This window comes from Centruroides vittatus, unplaced genomic scaffold (genome assembly GCF_030686945.1).
Source record: "Centruroides vittatus isolate TY-2023 unplaced genomic scaffold, ASM3068694v2 contig_355, whole genome shotgun sequence".
Taxonomy (NCBI): Eukaryota; Metazoa; Arthropoda; class Arachnida; order Scorpiones; family Buthidae; genus Centruroides; species Centruroides vittatus.
This window is the reverse complement of record NW_027122178.1, coordinates 1,296,781-1,318,159: the sequence shown is the minus strand read 5'-3', so window position 1 is coordinate 1,318,159 and position 21,379 is coordinate 1,296,781. Positions and strand designations below refer to the sequence as shown.

Genomic DNA, 21,379 nt, shown 5'->3' with positions numbered 1-21,379 from the left:
ATACTAGTTCTTAGTCCTGTACAATACAGTTTAATACTACATGAAATTTTATAGAATCTTAACTACACTAATTATTTGAATGAATTAAGCTGTGCAGATAATAATCTGTGTTTGGAGGGTCTTTGAAATAATTTATTTTAAAATAGTTATCATAGATTATAATATTGAAACATTTACATATCATATAAAACATTATAAAAATTTATCATCTGTCTATACAAGACTTGCATAATCAACCAATCAACAGCCAAATTAAATCAAGCAGAAATTATGCTACGAATATTTATTAGAAATTACATGACAAGAACAACTAGAGGTAGACATTAGATGCCATCTCTTAAAAGTACAATGGGTGATCAGTTAACGAACATAATCTGTTCCAAGACTTTGCTCACTACCAGAATTCATTAACAGATTATTGATTTACCATAGGTTTTTACGAGAATTTGATTATTAATTCTAAAGACCCCAAAAATAAAAAATATATACTTTTCTACTACATTTATTTATATGTAATAATAAAAATACATATACACACAGTCTTGCATTTTTATTAGTCATGTCTTTTCCATTTGTGGAAGTTAAAGAATCTGTCCAATGTCAATTGCTTTTCTTTCTTCTTCAGGATTTTTCAGAAGTAATTAATAGCATTGTAATTGTAAGCCTATTAACCTCAACCTGGTTTGGATGCCATTCTAAGACCGTTGTTTTGACATCCTCCCTCTTCTTCATATGATCTTTAATAGCAAATATCGGCATTAATACTCTTTTTCAGAAGAAAACATATCTCGCCGAGTTCCTTGGTTTTCTTCATTCAAGAGTTCTTTGTGTTCTTCTGTCTTCAGATCAGTTTCAGGTTCCATTATAAGCTCTTCAATGTTCTTTATTTCTCAGATGTGATTTTTGTTACTCCTTAATCTGCTTGAGTCTTCTTGATTATACAGCATCTTTCTTAGATAAGATTAAACTGTGGCCTACTGTAGACATGTTCAAGCCATACTGCCCAGCAACATCAGACATCTTCTGCCCACTCTCTACCTTTGCTATTATACTCTCATCTTTCGAAAATAAAAACCATCGCAAAACTTAACAAGTGCCCGCCTGACAGTCTCACAAATACTATAAAAGAATTGTTTCTGTCAGAAAAATAAAAGGCTGGAATTACAAGGGAGAGTTTAGAAGTTCGGAGGAATACTATCCGATTAGTATATACTAAGTTGAGTGTCGACGTCTCTCACACTCTGAAAGTTTCGAATTGTTGCCTGAAAACAAGGGAAGACCAATTGGTATTCATTATTTTATCTTGATTCTTCTTGTGTTTGTTCTGCGAGCTGTTCGTAATCTGAACATAAAAATCTTTTGCGAAAGTGTTCGTTATCCGATCACCCACTATAGTAAGAATAATGTAATTTTAAATTTAGAATAATCTGGAAGAAAAGAATAGTTGTTCTTGTCATGTAATTTCTAATTATTTGTAACATAATTTCTGCCCAATTAGTTCAGCTGTTAGTTGGTTATTAAGACTTGCATAATTTAAGTATCCATTGTTTTTGTTGACAAATTGTTTTCATTAGAAAATGATGCAAGTATAACATTTTATCTTTCCATTTACTCAATGTACATTGAATAAACATCTTTTGAGTCTTTCGAGCCATTCTAATTTCTTAAAACTGGTTGTTTCTCTTTCTTCTTTGTGTTAATTAGAATTTTTTCCACAAAATGCTTCAATATGGTTGGAATCACAAATTATTATGCTTATTTTAAATTTTATAAATGTATTGAACAATTTTTACACATGATTCAATATACTTATAAAATTTAATGACATCTTCATTAAAAATTTGTAATAATCAAATTTTTAAAATAATAAATGACTATAAACACTAACAAAAACATACAAGAAAATTGTCATTATTTTTTTTCAGTATTACAAATTTGTTATTAATAAAAATTGATAATAAAATGATTCTGTATGGTATTTCAATCTGTGTTAAATGCATTTTTGCAATGATTTTGTATATTAATAAACATGCAAGTTTTCTACTTCATATGCCATAACAATTATCATTGTAAGATTCAAAATCATCGTAAAATAATATAATCAAGTATATATTTCTTACATATTAATAGCTACAAATTCCTAATCAATAATTAAAAATTAAAATTAATTTATAAAATAATAAACTTCAAGAAAAAATTCTATTCAAAAAATTTTAAGAATTCATATTACTTGTAAGTTTCTTCCGGAATATTTACACCACTTTTCTCTAAAGTTGCAAATAAATCTCGTTGCAGATTTGATATTTTGCTGGTAAAATCCTTAAAAAAATAAATTAAATAGATATATTTGTATATCTATAATAGACTACATATATTATAAATATATTCTAGTACAATTCTTAATTTTTACCTTCATAGATGTTACTTTAATTGATTTCTGATTAGCTTTGGGATGATTAACAACATTTTTAGCAAGACATGCATATTCCAGGGTACTTAGTGTTTCTTCAATATTGCTTGCTGCAGGAGATATTGTTGCAATAAGAGTTGTCTTACAATGGCCTCCTAAAGAATCTTGTAGCATACGTGTAAGTTTACTCTCTCTGAAAATAAAATATCAAGTTTTAAAATAATTTTAATCAATATTTTATTTTCATATTACACATCAGCTATTACCTGTAGGGTACATGGACAGCTTTTTTAACTAGGGCCATTGTTACTCTATTCAATGTTAATAAACTCTGATTAATGCTCCCTGAAATATAAAATATACATTGAATGTTACATCAAGTAATGAAAAAGATGAATTTATAATTAATATAAATAATATTAAACCTGCTTCTCTAGCCTGTTTATCAACTGCACCTGATCGACCTATATTTTCACTGCCAGCTAAATCAACCTTAAAATTATAGAAAAATATTAAAATTTTAAAGTAAACTAGCTTTATATTTTTACAGATTCACTAACCAAAGTTAATTTTCCCATTTTAAACAGTTCTGTTTTTGTATTTGTTTTTGTTGACACAGAAATAAAGAATACAGCGTGACTACGGCTTGATGCACCATGAGTAAGAGTTGCATTGGTTTGTCTTCTTAACATTGCTTTTTCAATTATAAAATAAGCTTGATCTGTATTGCATACTGGTACTTCTGTAAGTCCCTGTATTAGTACTGATCCCTAAATAATAATTTAAAATTTTTAATTTGAAAAATTTTTATTACTACTACTTTTTACTATAATTAGAGTACATGTTTACTTTTAAAACATTATCTTCGTATAATTTCAGCTTAACACTATCACTTTCATTCAATAAATCAAATATTTCTTCATTATAAATCTGAACTGCAGAAATACGAACAGAACACTCTCCATTATATTTTGATAATTCTCGAAAAATATTAAATAGTGCTCTTGGAATTATTCCTGCTAAAGGATCCTATTTTAAAAAAAGAATAATTAATTAATTTCATTAATATATGCATATATTCACTACAATCACTACAAAACACTAACAATTGTCATGTGACATGTACAGTGGAACCTCTATATTTGTAATATTTGATATTTGTCACATTATGATGACTTCCCCCATATTTGTCAGTATTTTTTGTATTTGTCGTCATTCCCAACACTGGCAGTAGCACTACAATTGCATGCCTTCACCAATCAGCTAGCTGTGTTAGCTTAGTGTTGCCAATTTAGCTAATTTTTTGCTAGATTTAGTGGATTTATGAACAATCTAGCTATGCAAATTACCTAAATTATAATGGCCTAGCTATTTTTATAATGCTATCTTGCCATAAAAAAAAAAAAAAAAAAAAAACAATTTTAATGGAAACAATATGAATATTTTTATTAAAATGTCTAGCTATAAATTTGAATTTTGAGTTAGCAACACTCTGTTAGTCAGCTGTAGTTAATCAGTCTGCTTTGTGCGATTGTCACGTGTGTTCTTGGTTTCTCGCATTCATTAGTTTCAAAAACTCAAGTTTCAATGGCTCCAACAATGTGCACTAAAGAAAAACAGCAAAAAAAAAAAAAGTTAGACCAACAATTGAGATAAAAAAAAGTATTGCTAAGTCTGAAAACAAAGTGTTTCCAACTTAGTCAAAGAATTTAATATACCAAGATTATAATTGGAATTACCTAATGTTTTAATTGATGGTATGTCTTCTAAACAATAATAACCTTACTCTTCTTCCCCTTTTACCACTATACTGTATTTATTTATTACAATAAAGTTTTACAAACAACGTAATTTTTATTCTTGTACCTTTTTTTAGGATGGGACCGGATTAATTGAATATCAGTTATTTATTATGAGAAAAATTGTTTCTATATTCGTCATATTCCATATTTAGAAACAGATTAATGACAAATATAGAGGTTCCACTGTATTTGCATATATGCATGTTGAGTTTTTATATCAACATGCACACAATACAAAAATTTTGTCTTTACAACAGTCTTCTAAACAGTAATTTTATTTAATATGCTGCATAGTTTTGATCTTAACAAAAAATTTTAATTATTTATATTTAGGTATTGCTAAAATAATCATAAGACTAATAATAGTAATGTACATTAGTTAGGTTAGTACAAAAATTAGTTTTAATATAAAAACAAATTTATATTTAAGTTAATTTTAACATATTTCTATAATAATTTCTAAGCATGTAAAATACAAAATCTGTCCAGTAAGTTTGCAAATTTTTTCAATAAAAAATTTTCCACTTTCTTTAAAAACTGTCATCTTCATAGTAGGCCCATCCACTTTGAATACATCTCACCCAATGTTTATTCCATCCTTCTAAACATTTCATTCAGGATACTGTTGTAAGTTAGCTGACTTCCAGGGGCATATATGGTGGCAGAGGAGATAAAGATGACAAGTATCTAACATAAAACAGTTTATTGTGAATAAAAGTAACTTACACAATACTAAAATAATACTTCATTTTGAAGTTTGGCTACTGGGTGTGATGACCAACAATTTAAAGAGTTGCTCGATCATTGATGATGGTGATCATTGGCCTTCATTTTCCTAAGCAACTTGATCATTTGCAATAACTCCAAACAATCACGAGAGTAGCCACAATGACAACAATAGGGTTATGAGTGTCAAGTTCCATTTGGAGAATGGCTAATTCCATACATTTGGTGTTTTCAAAAAGGGGATATTGGTCTTAATTGATTCTATTTCCTGACTTATATCTCGAAGTATCTGTCCAGAAAATTCCAATGACCAATTGTGTTCATTGGTTTGCAGAGTGCTCGAGTTAATGTTTTTACGGATATATTCTCACAGAATCTTAATCTCCATAAGATCGAGAACATCTGTTATCGCTGGTATTACATAATGGTTTCAAAGAGCAATCTTGAATGTGGACCATGATTGAAAGTGAGAAATAAGGCATATGCTGGGTACATGGCTGACACTAGTCACAGGCAATTTGAAAATTCCAGTGTTATTTAACTTGATCATTTTGACCTGTGGTTGTATTAAGCTACTTATTTGGTTGCACTCTATAACTAAATTCAAAGGCAATGGAGTCCCTTCCTTGTCGATGTGACAGAACATTGGTTTTGAATAACGGTAACCTTTCTCTTACACAATTTATTTACAGTTGGCTCATCTGCCATGAACAAAGTGTATTCGGATGCTTGATACGGGAGTTTCCATACTGCAACTTCCAGAACGCAGATTGTTGTTAATCCAATTTTACATTTTTATAAGTCATGCATTTCCAACAACATGTAAAGCTGTTGGTTCCTTGACAAAGCAATGTACAGGAAATCAGCTTGGTAACAGGCAAATGTTCTTGAAACATATGGAGAATTTCACTACTTCAAACAAATCAAAATATCCTTCAGGAGTAATTAATGGAAATTTTGCAAAAATTCTTAGTGTTGATGAAAGTGCTATGGCTATAGTGGTGATCCACTGGTAGTATTTGAAGACATTAACTGTTTCATTTACATTTAAAGTAATATTTTGAAAATCTCTTAACTATGAATATCTGCCATATTTAATTAAAATTTCTTCACTTCTTAAACATCTATAAATTTGATTTTTTTTCAACAGTTGTGTAGAAAATTGTTAATTAAAAAACTCTAATTTTATTACACTAAATTTCCACATAATAAATAACAACATGTATAACATTAATTTTTCAAATGTATTGATTAAAGTTTCATGAGTACTCACAAATACAAAAATGTAATGAATTTACATTTCATAATCTTTATAATTATATTAAAATAAAATATTGCTTACGACATAAATTATTACCTTTTCCCATGGAATGAACTTATTACTTCTTTCACCTTCTATTGTATAGGTTTTTCCAGTACCAGTTTGACCATAACTATCAAAAGCATTTAAACAGTTTATTTAATTTCCAAAATTATTAATTAACCAAATAAATTTATGATAAATGTCTAATAAATTATTTTAGAATATTTAAATTAAAAATACTGAATATTTTACAGTGGAATCTAGTTATTGTAAACACAGATGCTATCAATTGACTTTTGTCATCATAATCAGTCAGTTCCAAAACACTACATAAAAGTATTGATAGTTAATAATAATCCACCTGTTATAATCAAACTTCAGCTATTGTTATCAATTGTAATAATTACACTTGGAAACAAATGATAGGTATTCTTAGAAAATTCCTACTATTGTAAATGGACCATTTCTCTGAAGCTTACTTTTAACTGAAATATATTGATACCTTTTATCCTATACATACCAAGTGATGACAGGAATTGTTAAAAAAATACATAAATTAGATCTTTTCCTGAAGCATGCTTTTTATCTTTTCAAAACATATTGCTGTAGTGAGTGGGGATAAACTTTTGCACCTGTTGCAATTCCTCTAGTTTAATCTTGTGATCTGTTGAGTTACGACAACTGTATAAAATGCTTAATAAAAAAATAACCCTTTGGATCATGGTAAAAACAAAGGAAAAACATAGCAACTTGTTTCTTCAAGAAAAGCAAAGAATTTTAGAATGCTACAATAAGTTGCCTAAAATGAATCACTGTAGTGTGACTGTGTATTTAAAAATTTCACAACCACATTTGTGCAAGATCTTAACAGATCAAACAGAAATTTTTTCACTTTTTAACAGGAACATGGATCAAAAGAACAATCTGCAAAGGATAGTAGAGTCAGCACAAAAAATTTGATTTAGTAATGTTTGTGAAAAAAATGCTCTAGTCTATGGACCTATTATGCATCAAAAAGCAGAAAACTAGCAAAAACTATGGACAAATATTGCAACTGACAGATGGTTCAACAGATGGAAAAAGCTAGAGAATATCATGTATAAACAACTTAATGATGAAGAAAAGATGCCAATTTGTTAGTAGCTAATAAGTGGATAAAGACAGTGTGACCAAAAATTATAATTCATCTGCATTATATTTATTATAATTCATCTGCATTATAGCTGAATTTATTCAGATATAATGCAGATGAATTATAATTTTTGGTCACACTGTCTTTATCCACTTATTAGCTACTAACAAATTGGCATCTTTTTCTTCATCTTTCTTCATTTTCACTATAGCTGAATAAATTCAGCTATAGTGAAAATGAAACTGGACTCTATTTTTATGCAATGCTTGAGCAGTCTTATTTATATAAAAATAAAACTGCTTAAGGATTCAAATTTTCTAAAGAATGAGTTACAGTTCTTTGTTCTGTTAACATGATAGGTGAAAAATGAGACCTTGGTGGTTGGAAAAAGTAAAAATCCTCAATATTTTAAAGGTATCAAAGTATGCCTGTTGATTACTTTTCTAGAGCAAATGCTTGGATGATGAATGTCATTTTCAATAATTGGTTAATTAAGTGAGGTCGTGAATTAATGTGAAAAATTATCTTGTTAGTAGACAGCCACATGACATACACAAACAATTTGTCATTAAAAAAAGTCAAAATGATCTTATGTTCAAACACTACATTGTTAATTCAGCTGTCTGACTAAGGTATCATACAAAGTTTAAAAGCTTATTACCACAAGCAAATTCATGCACAAATTATAGTTGAACTTGAAATTCAAAATCAATCTGCAATTAAAAACAGATTTCTATTCTTAAAATATTGCATTTGCTAGCAATATCTTGGAAGCAAATCTGGAAGAAAATCTTTGAAAACTGCTTCTGAAAAGATGGATTTTCTAAAATAAAAACTGAAACTTCAACTTCTAAGAACTTGATCTCACCCACTGAAATTTGCAAAAGAATCCCAGATGGTATGTCTAAAGAAGAATGTGAAAACTGGATGGATATAGATAGCAATAATTAAGTGGCAACTATAATTATCAATTGTGATAATTACACTTGGAAACAAATGATAGGTATTCTTAGAAAATTCCTACTATTGTAAATGGACCATTTCTCTGAAGCTTACTTTTAACTGAAATATATTGATACCTTTTATCCTATACATACCAAGTGTATGACAGGAATCATTAAAAAATACATAAATTAGATCTTTTCCTGAAGCATGCTTTTTATCTTTTCAAAACATATTGCTGTAGTGAGTGGAATGTATTGGAAATATGTCATATTATCATAATAAAATGGACCTAACCTATTTACAGAAGAAATTTCAGATCTTCCAACTATTGCCCAAATGCAACAAGTTCTAAGAATTCTTTGTCATAATGTGCAATATAAAGCAACAAACTTTGAAAAGCATATGACTGTGAGAATTATATTCAGAAGCAAATAAATGTAAACAAACAACAGACAATACTTGATAAGTTTTTCTAATAAATTTTATGTTGTTTTAAAAAACAGTTGTTTATAAGAAATTTAGCATATATAAATGTGTAATGATGAATTAAGTTAACAATTTGTGATAAATATAAATTGTACAAATGTCACAATTGTTTGTAATAAATTGAGTTCAATAATGAAAATTTTTTATCCTCTAATGTTTTCAGCTGGTCATTGTTATCAAAAAGTATAAGCTCCAATGTGATCATAATAAGCAGATTTCACTGTATATATCTATATAAAAATTTTAATAATTATATAATTAAATTTATTATATACATACGCAAAAATGGTGCAATGATAACCTTTAAGTACTTCTTCAACAATAGGTTCAACAATTGCTTTGTAGATATCTTTCTGAAATTTTTAAAGTCAAAATATTATTTATTAAATATAAAGTGTATGTTGATAAGTAAAATGTTACAATCATCAGTATCTACATAGACAATCAGAATTTACTATATGGAAAATCCACAATTATTTTTCTTTCAGTGTAAAAAAAAGTTTTTTGATTTACTTAGAAATGAATTGTCACAAATACTAGCAAATTCTTACTAAGATTCACATAATAATTATAGAATAAATTACCACACAAAATGGATAATGATTACTGAAGTTTCATACTACACGGTTAGTGTCCAGTAGCACTTTAAATATCCAAAATCTATTTCAGAGTACTAATTTCAGAAATTATAAAGTTTTTATATAATAGAGAGGTTGTGGCCAACGTTTTCATCACAAAAACGTGAATGTTGGACATTCAGCATCGCCTTCCTGTAAGCCTAGAAGTTTGACAATGGCATTTGGAATGTCAAGCATGGTTTCACTGACATTCCAAATGCCATTGTCAAACTTCTAGGCTTACAGGAAGGCGACACTGAACATCCGACGTACACATTTTCTCAATGAAAACGTCAGCTGCAACCTCTCTAATAATTATTGTTGGTGATCTTCTGTAGGCCTCCTTGGTGAGCTATCTTATTATCAATACTAGTACTAGGTTTTATTTATTACAGTACAAGTAGAAAAGCAAGGATTAATAGTCACAGGTTTCTAATGCATTAAATTTTATTGCCTTAACCTTTTATCATCATTGTACTAGAATTAAAACTAATATTTATAATTTATTTACAATATATCTATTTATTCTTTCTCTAAAGTATAATTAGAGATTATTCAAGATTGTCCCATCCCAATTATTTTGCAATCAATCAATGATGGAAGTGATCAGCAACCTATAGCATGTGAGATGATTTTTTGTGGCACAATGATTGAATAGAAATGTAGTAACAACTATGTTTTAATTATTAATTATACATTTAAATGAAAGCCATAGTTCAGTGTAGGCCATGGTACATTAAAAATGAATCTCTTTCTTGTATATTTATATTGCAGCGCACATGTATGATCGTGTGTCATATCTAGAGTAAGGTCGGACTTAATGATGATTTTACTTGCTATCAGCATTTACAATTTTTTTTTTATAAAACCCATTCTTACTCTGAAAAGTAAGCTCTTTGCCATTTTATAATAATTAATAATATAAAAAGTTTTTAAATAAAATATCATAACAGATGGCATCACAAAAATTTTAAATGTTGTTTGATTTTTTTCAGAGAAAACAAAGACTTTAGATATTTCATTTAACATCAAAACAGATCATCAAAATTAATCCATTTGAAATTCATTAATTTGTTTTGTATTTAATGCTTTTTTTTAATACATACATGTACTGATATTGTGTTGTTTTATTTATGGATAAGAGCATTGCTGCATTTATGAAAAATATCTCATCTAATATAAATAGAAACCATGCCTATCAATTAAACATTCGAAGATCACAACTTCAATAAAGAAAAAGAAATACAATAGAATTCACATATTGTAATCACTTATTGTCTGTACTGATAACATTAAGTGGGATACATATATAAGACTAAAATACTGGAAGTTACTAAACTCGGAAATTATTAATTAATATATAATTCATCCATTATTATTCACCTATTTCCACCTTTAACAGCTAATGCATAACAAAAGTAAGAAATATTAGTAATTTAAATTGCAGTATTACAAGAAAATCATAATTAAAATAAATGTTTAATGTTTACAGCCCTAGTTAAAACTAATAATAATTGTATGTTATTAGCTAGATGTTGAAGTTAATAGCATAAAAAGAGAAGCTATTTATCTAAAGATAACAATAACTTAATTCTGATTACAATAAGTGAAGATTTTATAGGGTATTTTACTTTATATATTTTGATACTTGCTAATTCTAACAACTAAATGATTGATGATAATATCTGTAATTACAATAAAGACTACTGTGTAAATTAGTAGTGTAGAGTAAAATTGAGGAGTAGGCATGTAGAAAAGTTTTTGACTTCAGAAAGAAAAGTTTGTAAAATGGCATATGCGTAATATCTATATCTAAATATAAGGTTGCAAACTTACTTATTTGTATCACAAGACATTTTAACTCAAAGTCAACCTTATACAAGCACAATCATCACTAAAATCATACAAAAACATTCAGACTCACACTTTATAAAATGTACAAATGAAAATTTTTAAAAATTTTTTATATAATTGATATGTAAAATATTTAATTGATACTTAAATAATAAATCATATAATTTTCAGTTATGAATAATATAAAAGTACATGATTTTAATTTGAAGCATAATTTATACAATCGAAATAAAATAATTACCTGGTTTGTTTGTTCATTAAATATTTTACCAAATATAAAATTTTTATGAAAATTTTTTTCTCCAACTTTTGCTTCTATTATTATTTCTGAATTATTCTTATCATATTTCAAAATAGACTGTTTTAAAACTTTTATTTCAGAATTAACTGGAGGCCTAATAAAAGAAATCAGTAATATTAAAAAATTTATAATATAAAATAAAATTATAAATTATTAAATTTAATACTAAGATTTGTTGATTTTTTACAAACATACAATAAGAACTGGATATGATAAAATACACGACAATAAATTCTGGAAAAAAAATTTAATCTCCAATATCTCACCATACAACCTGGAATACAGAAAATTTACCAACAAGACTAGGATACAATTCAATTTATTCTATGTTCATTTTTGTCATTTAGTCGTTATATTGTTTCTAATATAAATTAAATATTAATGTTATTTTGTCTCTTATAATCATATTTTATTTATAAAAATTTTTTTATATATAAAATCTCATTTATTCATACTACTCTAATTCATTTCTCATCAAAACCTACTCATATTAATTAATATTTTGGAAAGATTTTATCTCTGCCAGACACCACTGGCATCTTATCTTGTTAGGAATGTAAATCATCCAAGTAGAACAAAATCACTACAGGAAACCATGATCCAGGAGCAACTCTACATGGGATATTCTACTCCAAAGTTTTCCTTATATTTCCTTTTTGGTTTCACCAGTCATAGCTGAAAATTAATCTATATTTTTAAAGTTTGTTAATGGTTTTTCTGTTAAAAATTCAACTATTTCCTAGAAGAAACCTTGTAATTTGTATATTATATAAATTATAATTAAAATAGTAAGTAGTTCAATTTTGAATAATATCTTTACAATGTACATTAAATGTCAACAAATGCTCTAAAACCTTGCTATAGGCCACAGCCTACACACTTTATAAAATTCACTGTGTGGGCTTATGCACAAAAGCAACTAATACACAAAAAAACCTGATTACTAGCAAAAAATTATACCTATAGTAAAGAAAAACGCTGTAAAATATTCCAATAATAATGCACTGATATACCAGTAATAATAATGTTAAACATTTGTGAAAATTGACAAAAATGGCCAAAAAATGGCATACAATTTACTTTAGTACATAGCATAGTGAAATTTACATGATGTTATTCCTGATCCTGTTCCTTTCCTATTGATTTTTATTTTGGAGTTGTACCTACAGGGTGCAGCTTATATACAAGAGTAGTTTATCCATAAAATAGTCAACATTCCTTTACAACTTTTACAGAATATACATGAAAACAGCCTATAGCCAAGGTTTTACGATGTCAGCAATACACTTTACATCATTTAAGCATTTTTTGTCAATTTTTTTGTAAAAAATTGAAATTTATTATATTAATTTTAAACACTTTTTAGCTTATTCTAATTTCTTTTATTTTAAATTTCCATCAATGTTTGCAAATCATTTAATACTGCAAGAAGTAATTTTTGCAGTCTTGTGAAGGATTCTCTTAATCAAGGATTCTTTCTGTTTTGATTGTATAGAGATGAGCTAAAACTAACAGATTGCCAATGATGCTTGACAGAAATAAAATAATGCATTAAAACATGAAAATAATACAAAGTATCAAAACTCAAATTAGTCTATTTTCAAGGCATGAAGTTAATAGAAAATTACAATTAGTTAGACCTGCTACACACTCCTAGATAACAAAGCACTAAACAGACCAGCATTAAATGAGGTCATTTTAATACAGAGTAAATAGGGAAAGGGGAACAGGCAACTAAAAGTAAACAAATTTTACTTTAAGTTATTTTTATATTAATTTGCATAATAATATATGTTAAATAACACACAAACATATGCACATAGAAATATAAAGTTAATTTTTGTAAAGAAGGTTCTGGCTCTTCTGAAATTCTTGATATTTTGCAATAAAGTTGTGTAGTTTCATTTGTCACTTTTTTCTCCTTAAGCAAATTGTTGGTAGCAGATCTCATCCAAAACGCTTCCTTTTGCTTTTGAACTCCTTTCAAAATCTGGATCATTCGCTACAATTTGATCAACAATTTTTGTTATCGTTACCAAATTTTTACTAAAAAAATCTGTAAAGAAATTTTTTGGCTTCTTCATCTTCAGAATATCTATTTTCCAGTTCTATGTGAATTCCTTGTTCTGCCAGTTCTTGAAGGTTGTCATTGATAAGGCTCTCACCAGAAACCTTCTGTAACTCCTCAATATTCTGCTCGTTTATATCTCCTAGTCCTGCTGTATTGATTAGGTTGACAATTTAATCAACCTAATGATACAGCAATAGGTTCTTCTCATTGAGAATCTTTGAATACCTTCAGTTATAACTTCTTCCACACTTTGTTTTTCCACATTTATCAGTTAATTCTTGCCAAGTGACGTCTGATATTTCCTATGGCATCCATGACACTTTCCAAAATCACACAAAACATAGATTTAAGGGAAGTACAGCGCTAAGACGAATTGCCACCTTTCGCCAATTGGTTCGTGTTCATATTGTTAATCCATGTTCTAAATAATGCTTCTATATCTTAAAAAATTGTCTAAAAATGATTTTGGTTTTTGTATTTCATAGTTTACAATATTCATTGTAAACTATGAATTACAATGATTTTTGTGCAAGAAAATCCTTGAACAAAAACATTTTACTACTAGAATTTTTCATTGTAGAGTAGTTTTACATATTAAAAATATTTATGTAGTTTTACGTATTGGGTAGAAGTTACTTTTAAGTCATGTATTTAACTAAAAGTAACTTCTACCTGAGTAACAACAAAGTATCGAGTAAATTTTAAATCTTTTAAAAGATATATATATATATATCATTTTAATACATTTTGTTCAAAATACATAAAACATTTATACCTGCATCGTAGAAAGACATTAATATTTTCTTTAGAAATCTCCATACTTTAGAACCATTAAATTCTAAATTTGAATTTTTTGCCACTCTGACGTCACTGTGACGAATAAAAGTAAAGCGCCCTCTCAATTTTTCAATTCAATACTTTGAATATTTTGAAAATGTTAGGAATATAAAACGCCGTATGAAAAATTATTATAAATAAGTTTACATCTATAAAATTAATTTAAGGATGTAAATTTATAAATCTATAAAATTATTTTAAAGTAATTTCAAAATATGTTTGTACTAATATAAAATAATTAAAAAATAATAATATTCTTTAATGCAGGGATGGGCAACCTTTTTTTTATGTAAGGGCCGCATTTCAGAACTTTTGAACTAACGCAGACCGCATACAAGAGAAAAGAGGAAAATAATGTCGGTAAATCACAATTATTTATTCATATATAATTATAAATTATCATAGGTATTCTTAATTTAGCTTCCGGAACTGTTGTAAACGTAATATTTAACTACCGGGAAATATTTGTCACTGCTAGTTTCAAATTAATTTCGTTGTGTCTGTTAGCCGGTTTCTTGTTTTAATTTTTACTAAATTCATTACGGGAAAATAAGTTGTAGAAAATAACGTTTGAATTTTTGCTGCATACTTCCTTAAGCTGGGAAATTGATATATTTATTCAAATTTTATGCGACGCGGGCCTCATTGCATAAAATTGTGGCCCTTCGGTTGCCCATCTCTGCTTTAACGTATTTCACTTCTTTTGCTTTCAAAATTGTTATTCAAAATCGTATAATATCATAACATCAAATCTACATAAATCGCCTGCCACACTTTACTTAGTTTTGATTTTTTCTGCTCTATGGACTCTAAGAGATTATTCTCATACCCATCGTTGACTGCCACCTTGACGAGCGGTCAAGGTGGCAGCCTAGGGACCCGGGTTCGAAACTCAGACGAATCGAAAAATCCTCACAAATGTTTCGGGGAGGATCCATCTGATATGTCGGGCCCCGGCTACCCCATTGTGTAATGGACTTGCTAAAAAGAGGCCCTCTTAGTGCCCACAGGGCGGAGAGTTAAAAAAAACCCTTATCGGTATTCGGCTAAGTCCGTCATTGGAGTGATCGGGCAATGAGGGACGAGGCTCTGACATATTTAGTACAGATTGCCAATAAAAACCTATTGTGATTTTTCGACCGCCCGGATCCGAACCAGAGTCTACCAGAGCGGTAGGCTGACGCTTTGGCCATCCGGTCGTCTGTTTACACTTTATTTAGAAATTGATTTTTATTACAGGTAAAAATTTTAAATTTCGAAATAATCTTTAACATTTTTTTCTTTCTTTTGCGTACAATTGCGTTACCCAAAGAAAGTATATACAGTAGACCCCTACAACACGGGTTCATATAACACGGATTCGTATAACACGGCGAAAAAATTGCCATCGTATTTGTATAACACGCTAAAAAAGACTCGTATAACACGGTAAACGTCATCGCCGACTCGTGTCGCGACAGGATTGGTCGAATATGGACCAATAGCGGATATTGTACAAACCGTTGAGTTTAAATGAGCACTGGACCTACTAAAAAACATTTATTATTCAACGGCCATAAAAATTATATTTTTATTAATGATGTCTCCAAAGTTAAGTTATTTTTCTGAAAAAATTCGCTGATCAGGAAACACGCGTCCGCCATTCGATGAGTCGCTCCGCGATGAAAACAAGCTTAAGCAATGGCGTCGTCGAACGGTGCACACTCGGTAAGTAATCCTATAATTTTTTGTTTATAGCATAGTTTATATGGATTATTCCCAAAAAATTATACGTGATTTGGAAATGTTGAGTCAAATTAGTCTAGAATCGATTAATTTTATGGAAGAAAATCTTTCAAACAGCCGTAGACTCTAAACTGCAACGTACCGGGACGTATCAACGTACCAACGTAGATACGTTCCGTGTTATATGAATCCATGTTGTACGAGTCACTTGAATACATGAGCCAATCACAATTGGCTTATTCAAGTGACTCGTACAACACGGATTCATATAACACGGAACGTATCTACTGTGTTATAGGGGGGTCTACTGTACATTTATTTCGAAACCATCATACACTGCGAATTACGTGGTATTGTTTTCATAATTGCGTAAAATACCTTTAGAAAATATTAAAATGTAAAAATATGAAAATGTAAAACATTTATATATCGTGGGAAACATGTCTGGGAGTCGTTCTCCACTCCTCACTATGTTAAGCGATCGTATTGTGGGTCGGCCCTGTTCCTAATAAGCAAAACTGCAACTAACAACATAATTTTAACGTGGCTTAGATGATTTAATATGCTTCAATCTCTCACTCTAGAAAATCTTCGTTCTAAGCTGATCTGTCAAAATTTCTGAGATTCTGAGAAATTTTGACAGATGTCTTCATCTAGACAAGTTTATGTTATTCATAAAAAGGGTTCCGGATTTGTCCGATCGCATCTTTTGTAGCCCTATTCGAATCATAAGTCTTTTTAACTACAGTACTTCGTAAGATTTTGAAGCGTTTACCTGTTTTGTGTATAAATTTTCTTTAAACGGCACAATCCGTGATAATTTATTAAATTATAATATTATTTCATTAATAGGAATATTTCTATTATGTATAAATATGTATTATGTATAACTTAAGACAAATAAATACAATTTATATAATTTTAATTAATTTGGTGGCATAGATCACTTATTTTATATTTAGAAACTATTAACTGAACTGAATTGGTTTTAAGGTTTAAAATGTGTGAAAATGAAGCCAATAATCTGTTTTCCGGCAGATGAGGTAATATTTTCTTTTACACTAGATAAAATGCCTTGATTTTCATTATTGCCTGTATTTGAAGTCAAAGTCTCCACTTTAGTGAAAGATAATTCCTCAGATGCTTCGACTTTAATGGAAAATTCCTCAAAAAGATTTTTCAATTCTTCTTCTGTAAAAAGAACCATTGTTCCTGATTTTAATTCAGAAAGTACATCGTTATCAAACACAGAATCCGAATAAATGGGCATACAATAGTCAGAATAGAAGTTTTGAATCTCTGATTTTGGTGTGAAGGTCACGACTCTGCATTTTTCCCCGTTTTTCTGTTTGCTCGAAGTTGGTTTTGTTATAGATTCTGGTTGTTCGTAAAATAAATATTTCTGATTTCTAGGAGGAGTCATATTTTTAACAGATTTCTCGGCTTCACCCAAAACTGTGAACTCGATGGACCTCGGACAATCGCTAAAAATTTTGGAAACTAACGATTTCATAACATTCTATTATACGTATTTAAATATTATTTATATCTAGGTAAATTCTAAGAAAAACGTTCTTACGATGAAGAGGATTTTGAATACAGACAACCCATTATTGGTGGTTTAATTATCTGTTTCTCAGCAGAGACGTACCATCAAATACCAAGATTTTAATTGTTAAAACTAATAATGGATGACAAATAATGAGCAATGTACAGTATTTGTTATTGTCAAATATATACACTGTATATAGAATTTTAAATATAACTAGATCACTCGTAACTCGTTGAGTCACTTACTACTTAAAATTATAAAGAATAGAAGATACTGTAATAGGTAATAGTAACCTTTTATAGATGCGTAACGCTTCCGCATAATAAATTGTAGACCTATAAATTTCCACTGTTATTTGTCTTTTCTTAAACTCGAGAGAGGAGTTAGATAGATGAAAGCTGAGACCAAATATGAAACGATTAGGGGCAAGAGGCCCTGATTAACTATATATAAACATCTGGTACAAACCAGAAGTCATGTTATTTTAATTCAAAAATTTCCCCCTGAAAGGAAGTAGATAGATGACCAACACGACCCCATTGCTAACGGAAAAGTATAATGTACAGGGGCAAGCCACTACTAATTTGAGATGGAGAGCATATATTTTAAATGAAATAAATTAAAAATATGATTAAAAATTGCAACCTGGCATTGTGACGATGTCACAATAAATAATTGCTCGTTATTTTTATTTTGTCGACAGTAAAAACGTTTTCTGTGATAAAAATGAATAATTACTTTAGAAATATAATGAAACTTTAGAGTTCCTTGGTGTTTAAGAAAAGAGCAACCTTAAAGACCATTGACGTGCATAGACGTCCAGACCCGAGATAACTCGGGCAAATTCCATAGCGTTACAAAAAAACGGTACTTTGGGACCCGAAATTTTTTTTTGATTTTTGGAATGTTTTCTGTCTCCAAATTTTTTGAAAAATTTTTACCCGCGCGAAAAAAAATTTATTGCGATTTTAATGAACCTTTAATGACGCGCGATTAACGCTTAATTGTTTTTTTATGGGATTTTTTTATGGAACTTCATTCATCGTTCTAAAGTTCTAGTGCGCCGATTTTACTTCGGTAAAGTTATTTAAAGCTATTTTCTGATGTCAAAAACAACATCCAATAGTTTTTTAATTTTTTTAATTAATTGATTTTTTTATATATACGTTTAATTAAGTCGGAGGGGTCGGAAATTTCAATTAAAATCGTAATTTAAAAAAAATATTTAGAAATATACCGCCATCTAGTATTCACCCTACTTTTTACTCTTCTCCTCCTGAGAGATTCATGAGAATGTCCCGCGAAAGCTGACACCAGCTGTTCTCAAGGTCATCCAGCTGTGTAAACAATGACTCATCGGTGTCAGATTTCGCGGAAAGGCGAGACAGGAAATTGTACTTTGAAGCTTTTTCTTCAAAATTAACACATTTCTTTCGTTTTTATTATTTTTTTTAATTATTTTTAATTATTCTTAATCATTAATTTCAATTAAATAGGTGAAGAAGGAGTTAAGAAAAGAGCAACCCGACGACAAAGGGGGACAAATGAAGCATTATTAATTTCAAATATTTTTTATGATTTAAAATAATATAATATTTGGAATTTTGACTATAAATATTGTAATTACTGTCAGTTATCACATTTTATTTTCTTTAGAAATTTTCATTGCTAAAAAATGATGAAGGTAAAAAATTCCTGTATACAACATCATGGAAAACTAAGCAGCCTTATACTATAATTTAAGTGAGACATGTATCAAAAATACTTTAATTTTTACTAAAAAAATATCATAATGCATTTATTTCTTAAATAAACTTTGAAAGCACACTTGGAAGTTCTCCAATTGTTAACAAAGAAAAGTATTACGATTATCGAATAATCAAATGTTAAAAGGTTTTCATTATTAAGTAATATTTTTCACGCTAGATAATACTTTAACATTTGAAGAAAAGTTTATTTTAAGGTTTCTATGGCTGAAATTGAAAATCCTAAATTTATATATGGTGCGGTACAATCAGCTTTAATATGGCCTGATCCTGACTATGATGAATATATGGCAAAAACTGAAAGTATAAAAAAGGGAAAGTATCCTGTCCTGGAAAAATTGCGTCATGAAGTCAAAGATCCAGTAAAATGCCTCAAAATGGTTTACACGACAGTAGATTCCAATAGAAACCAAGTCGTAACTAGAGAAGAATTGAAAAGGGCAATTCGTTATGGATTAAATTTTCCAAATGTTATTAAAGATAAGGACTTTGAGGATTTGTTTCTTCTTTTGGATCCATGTCATACTAATTGGATCAAGTGTGAAAAATTTTTAGATTTATTCAGAATCGATCCTCGCGAAACATTCAAAGAAGATCTTAATAAAAACGGTTCTGATAAATATTTGACTGTCTTTGATATAAATGAAAGATTGAAGGAATGTGTAAAATTATGTGCGCAACAAATTCTGAAAGATTTTTTAAATTATGATGTGGATAATTCGGGATGCATTAAGAAATCTCATGTAAAATATATACTTCAGAAGCATACTTTCCCAATTCACGATAGTATCTTTGAAAGATTATGGAGAAATTTTCCAAAAACGGCACAAAATGAGCTAAAATATTATGATTTTTTACACGAATACGGCAACATAGCACTAGTTCCTCGGCCAACGTGCGAAAAATCTTGGATTCCTCATAAAGTAGAAGGAATCGTGTACGAAGATTACGCGGGAAATGGATTTTCAAAGCCACGGATGACTTCTCTTTATGCTTCCGATTGTGATGACTTGTTGAAGAAAACAATCGAAAAAAGATGGCGTGAAATTCTCCGTAGATGTCGACTTTTAGATCCTTGTAGGACTGGTCATATTCCTGCAAATTGCCTCATAGAAGTTTTAGGTCAGTGTGGCATACCTGTTCATAATGAAAGTATGGCAGACGTTCTTGAAATTAAATACGGATTTACAAGACAAAACATAATGAATTACTGGAATTTCCTAAGAAAATGCATCAGTTCTTTTCAAGATGAAGATTACGATTTAATCACGAAACTTGAAACAGGTGACATATTTGATAATAAAGGGCGTTTCGCACCTTATAAAATACTTCTTGCGATAAGAGGACAGGTATTGCATTATTGGAGACGACTTAGAGAAAGATTTCTTGAGAAAGATCCCGATGGCACAGGTTTTATTGATGGCTGCGATTTTCGAAAAATTCTCCACGATTATAGTATTTATTTCAGCGATGAAGAATTTTTCAAAATTCTAAGATATTTTGATCCACATTTAACAGGAAAAGTGCCCTATAGTAGCTTTCTGCAAACATATGCCAATCCCATTCTTTATTAAAAATTAACCTAGGAATCTACAAATTTTGCATTGTAAATTTATTATTACAAACTCTTTCGTGGAAAAATTAATTTAAATTTTAAATTAGAAACATAAATTTTGTATGATTTAAGAACTAGTTTTTCTAAATAAATCGATATTTTCAGTTATTATTGTAATGTAATTTACTATTATTCACTACTCTAGGCAAGATAGAGGTTTTAGAAAATTAATGTTTTTTCTTAAAATTTATAAAATGACAAAAAAGAAACTCCCATTAGTTAAATACAGGTATCCTT

General features: G+C 29.1%; 3 protein-coding genes across 3 annotated transcripts in view; 1 reads left to right on the top strand and 2 right to left on the bottom strand.

The window, feature by feature from the left end:
* LOC136974739 (kinesin-like protein KIF11) overlaps positions 1-14,540 on the bottom strand; it is a 31,424-nt gene extending 16,884 nt beyond the window's left edge. Inside the window, exons 1-10 of the mRNA XM_067269685.1 lie at positions 14,423-14,540; positions 11,517-11,670; positions 9,084-9,157; positions 6,296-6,371; positions 3,260-3,439; positions 2,971-3,180; positions 2,836-2,902; positions 2,677-2,755; positions 2,411-2,603; positions 2,231-2,319 (exon numbers count right to left, since the gene is read on the bottom strand). Coding sequence (XP_067125786.1) covers positions 2,231-2,319; positions 2,411-2,603; positions 2,677-2,755; positions 2,836-2,902; positions 2,971-3,180; positions 3,260-3,439; positions 6,296-6,371; positions 9,084-9,157; positions 11,517-11,670; positions 14,423-14,466 — 1,166 coding nt within the window. The 5' untranslated portion in view covers positions 14,467-14,540. The remainder of the gene's footprint in view (positions 1-2,230; positions 2,320-2,410; positions 2,604-2,676; positions 2,756-2,835; positions 2,903-2,970; positions 3,181-3,259; positions 3,440-6,295; positions 6,372-9,083; positions 9,158-11,516; positions 11,671-14,422) is intronic.
* A 2,582-nt stretch (positions 14,541-17,122) lies between these two features.
* LOC136974757 (uncharacterized) lies at positions 17,123-17,924 on the bottom strand. The gene is made up of 2 exons (XM_067269701.1): positions 17,789-17,924; positions 17,123-17,693 (listed from the first exon to the last, which is right to left on the bottom strand). The coding sequence occupies exons 1-2, from the start codon at positions 17,818-17,820 to the stop codon at positions 17,198-17,200; spliced, it is 528 nt and encodes a 175-aa protein (XP_067125802.1). The 5' UTR covers positions 17,821-17,924; the 3' UTR covers positions 17,123-17,197.
* A 1,684-nt stretch (positions 17,925-19,608) lies between these two features.
* LOC136974756 (EF-hand calcium-binding domain-containing protein 6-like) lies at positions 19,609-21,150 on the top strand. Its single transcript, XM_067269700.1, has one exon. The coding sequence runs from the start codon at positions 19,731-19,733 to the stop codon at positions 21,099-21,101; it is 1,371 nt and encodes a 456-aa protein (XP_067125801.1). The 5' UTR covers positions 19,609-19,730; the 3' UTR covers positions 21,102-21,150.
* The last annotated feature ends 229 nt before the right edge of the window (positions 21,151-21,379 follow it).

Excerpts from the sequence above, each read along its gene's own strand:
- LOC136974756 (XM_067269700.1), top strand. The coding sequence starts at position 19,731 with ATGGCTGAAATTGAAAATCCTAAATTTATATATGGTGCGGTACAATCA.
- LOC136974757 (XM_067269701.1), bottom strand. The coding sequence starts at position 17,820 with ATGGGTTGTCTGTATTCAAAATCCTCTTCATC. Across the intron at positions 17,694-17,788 it reads TATTCAAAATCCTCTTCATC|CGATTGTCCGAGGTCCATCG; the intron begins GTAAGAACGTTT and ends CAAAATTTTTAG.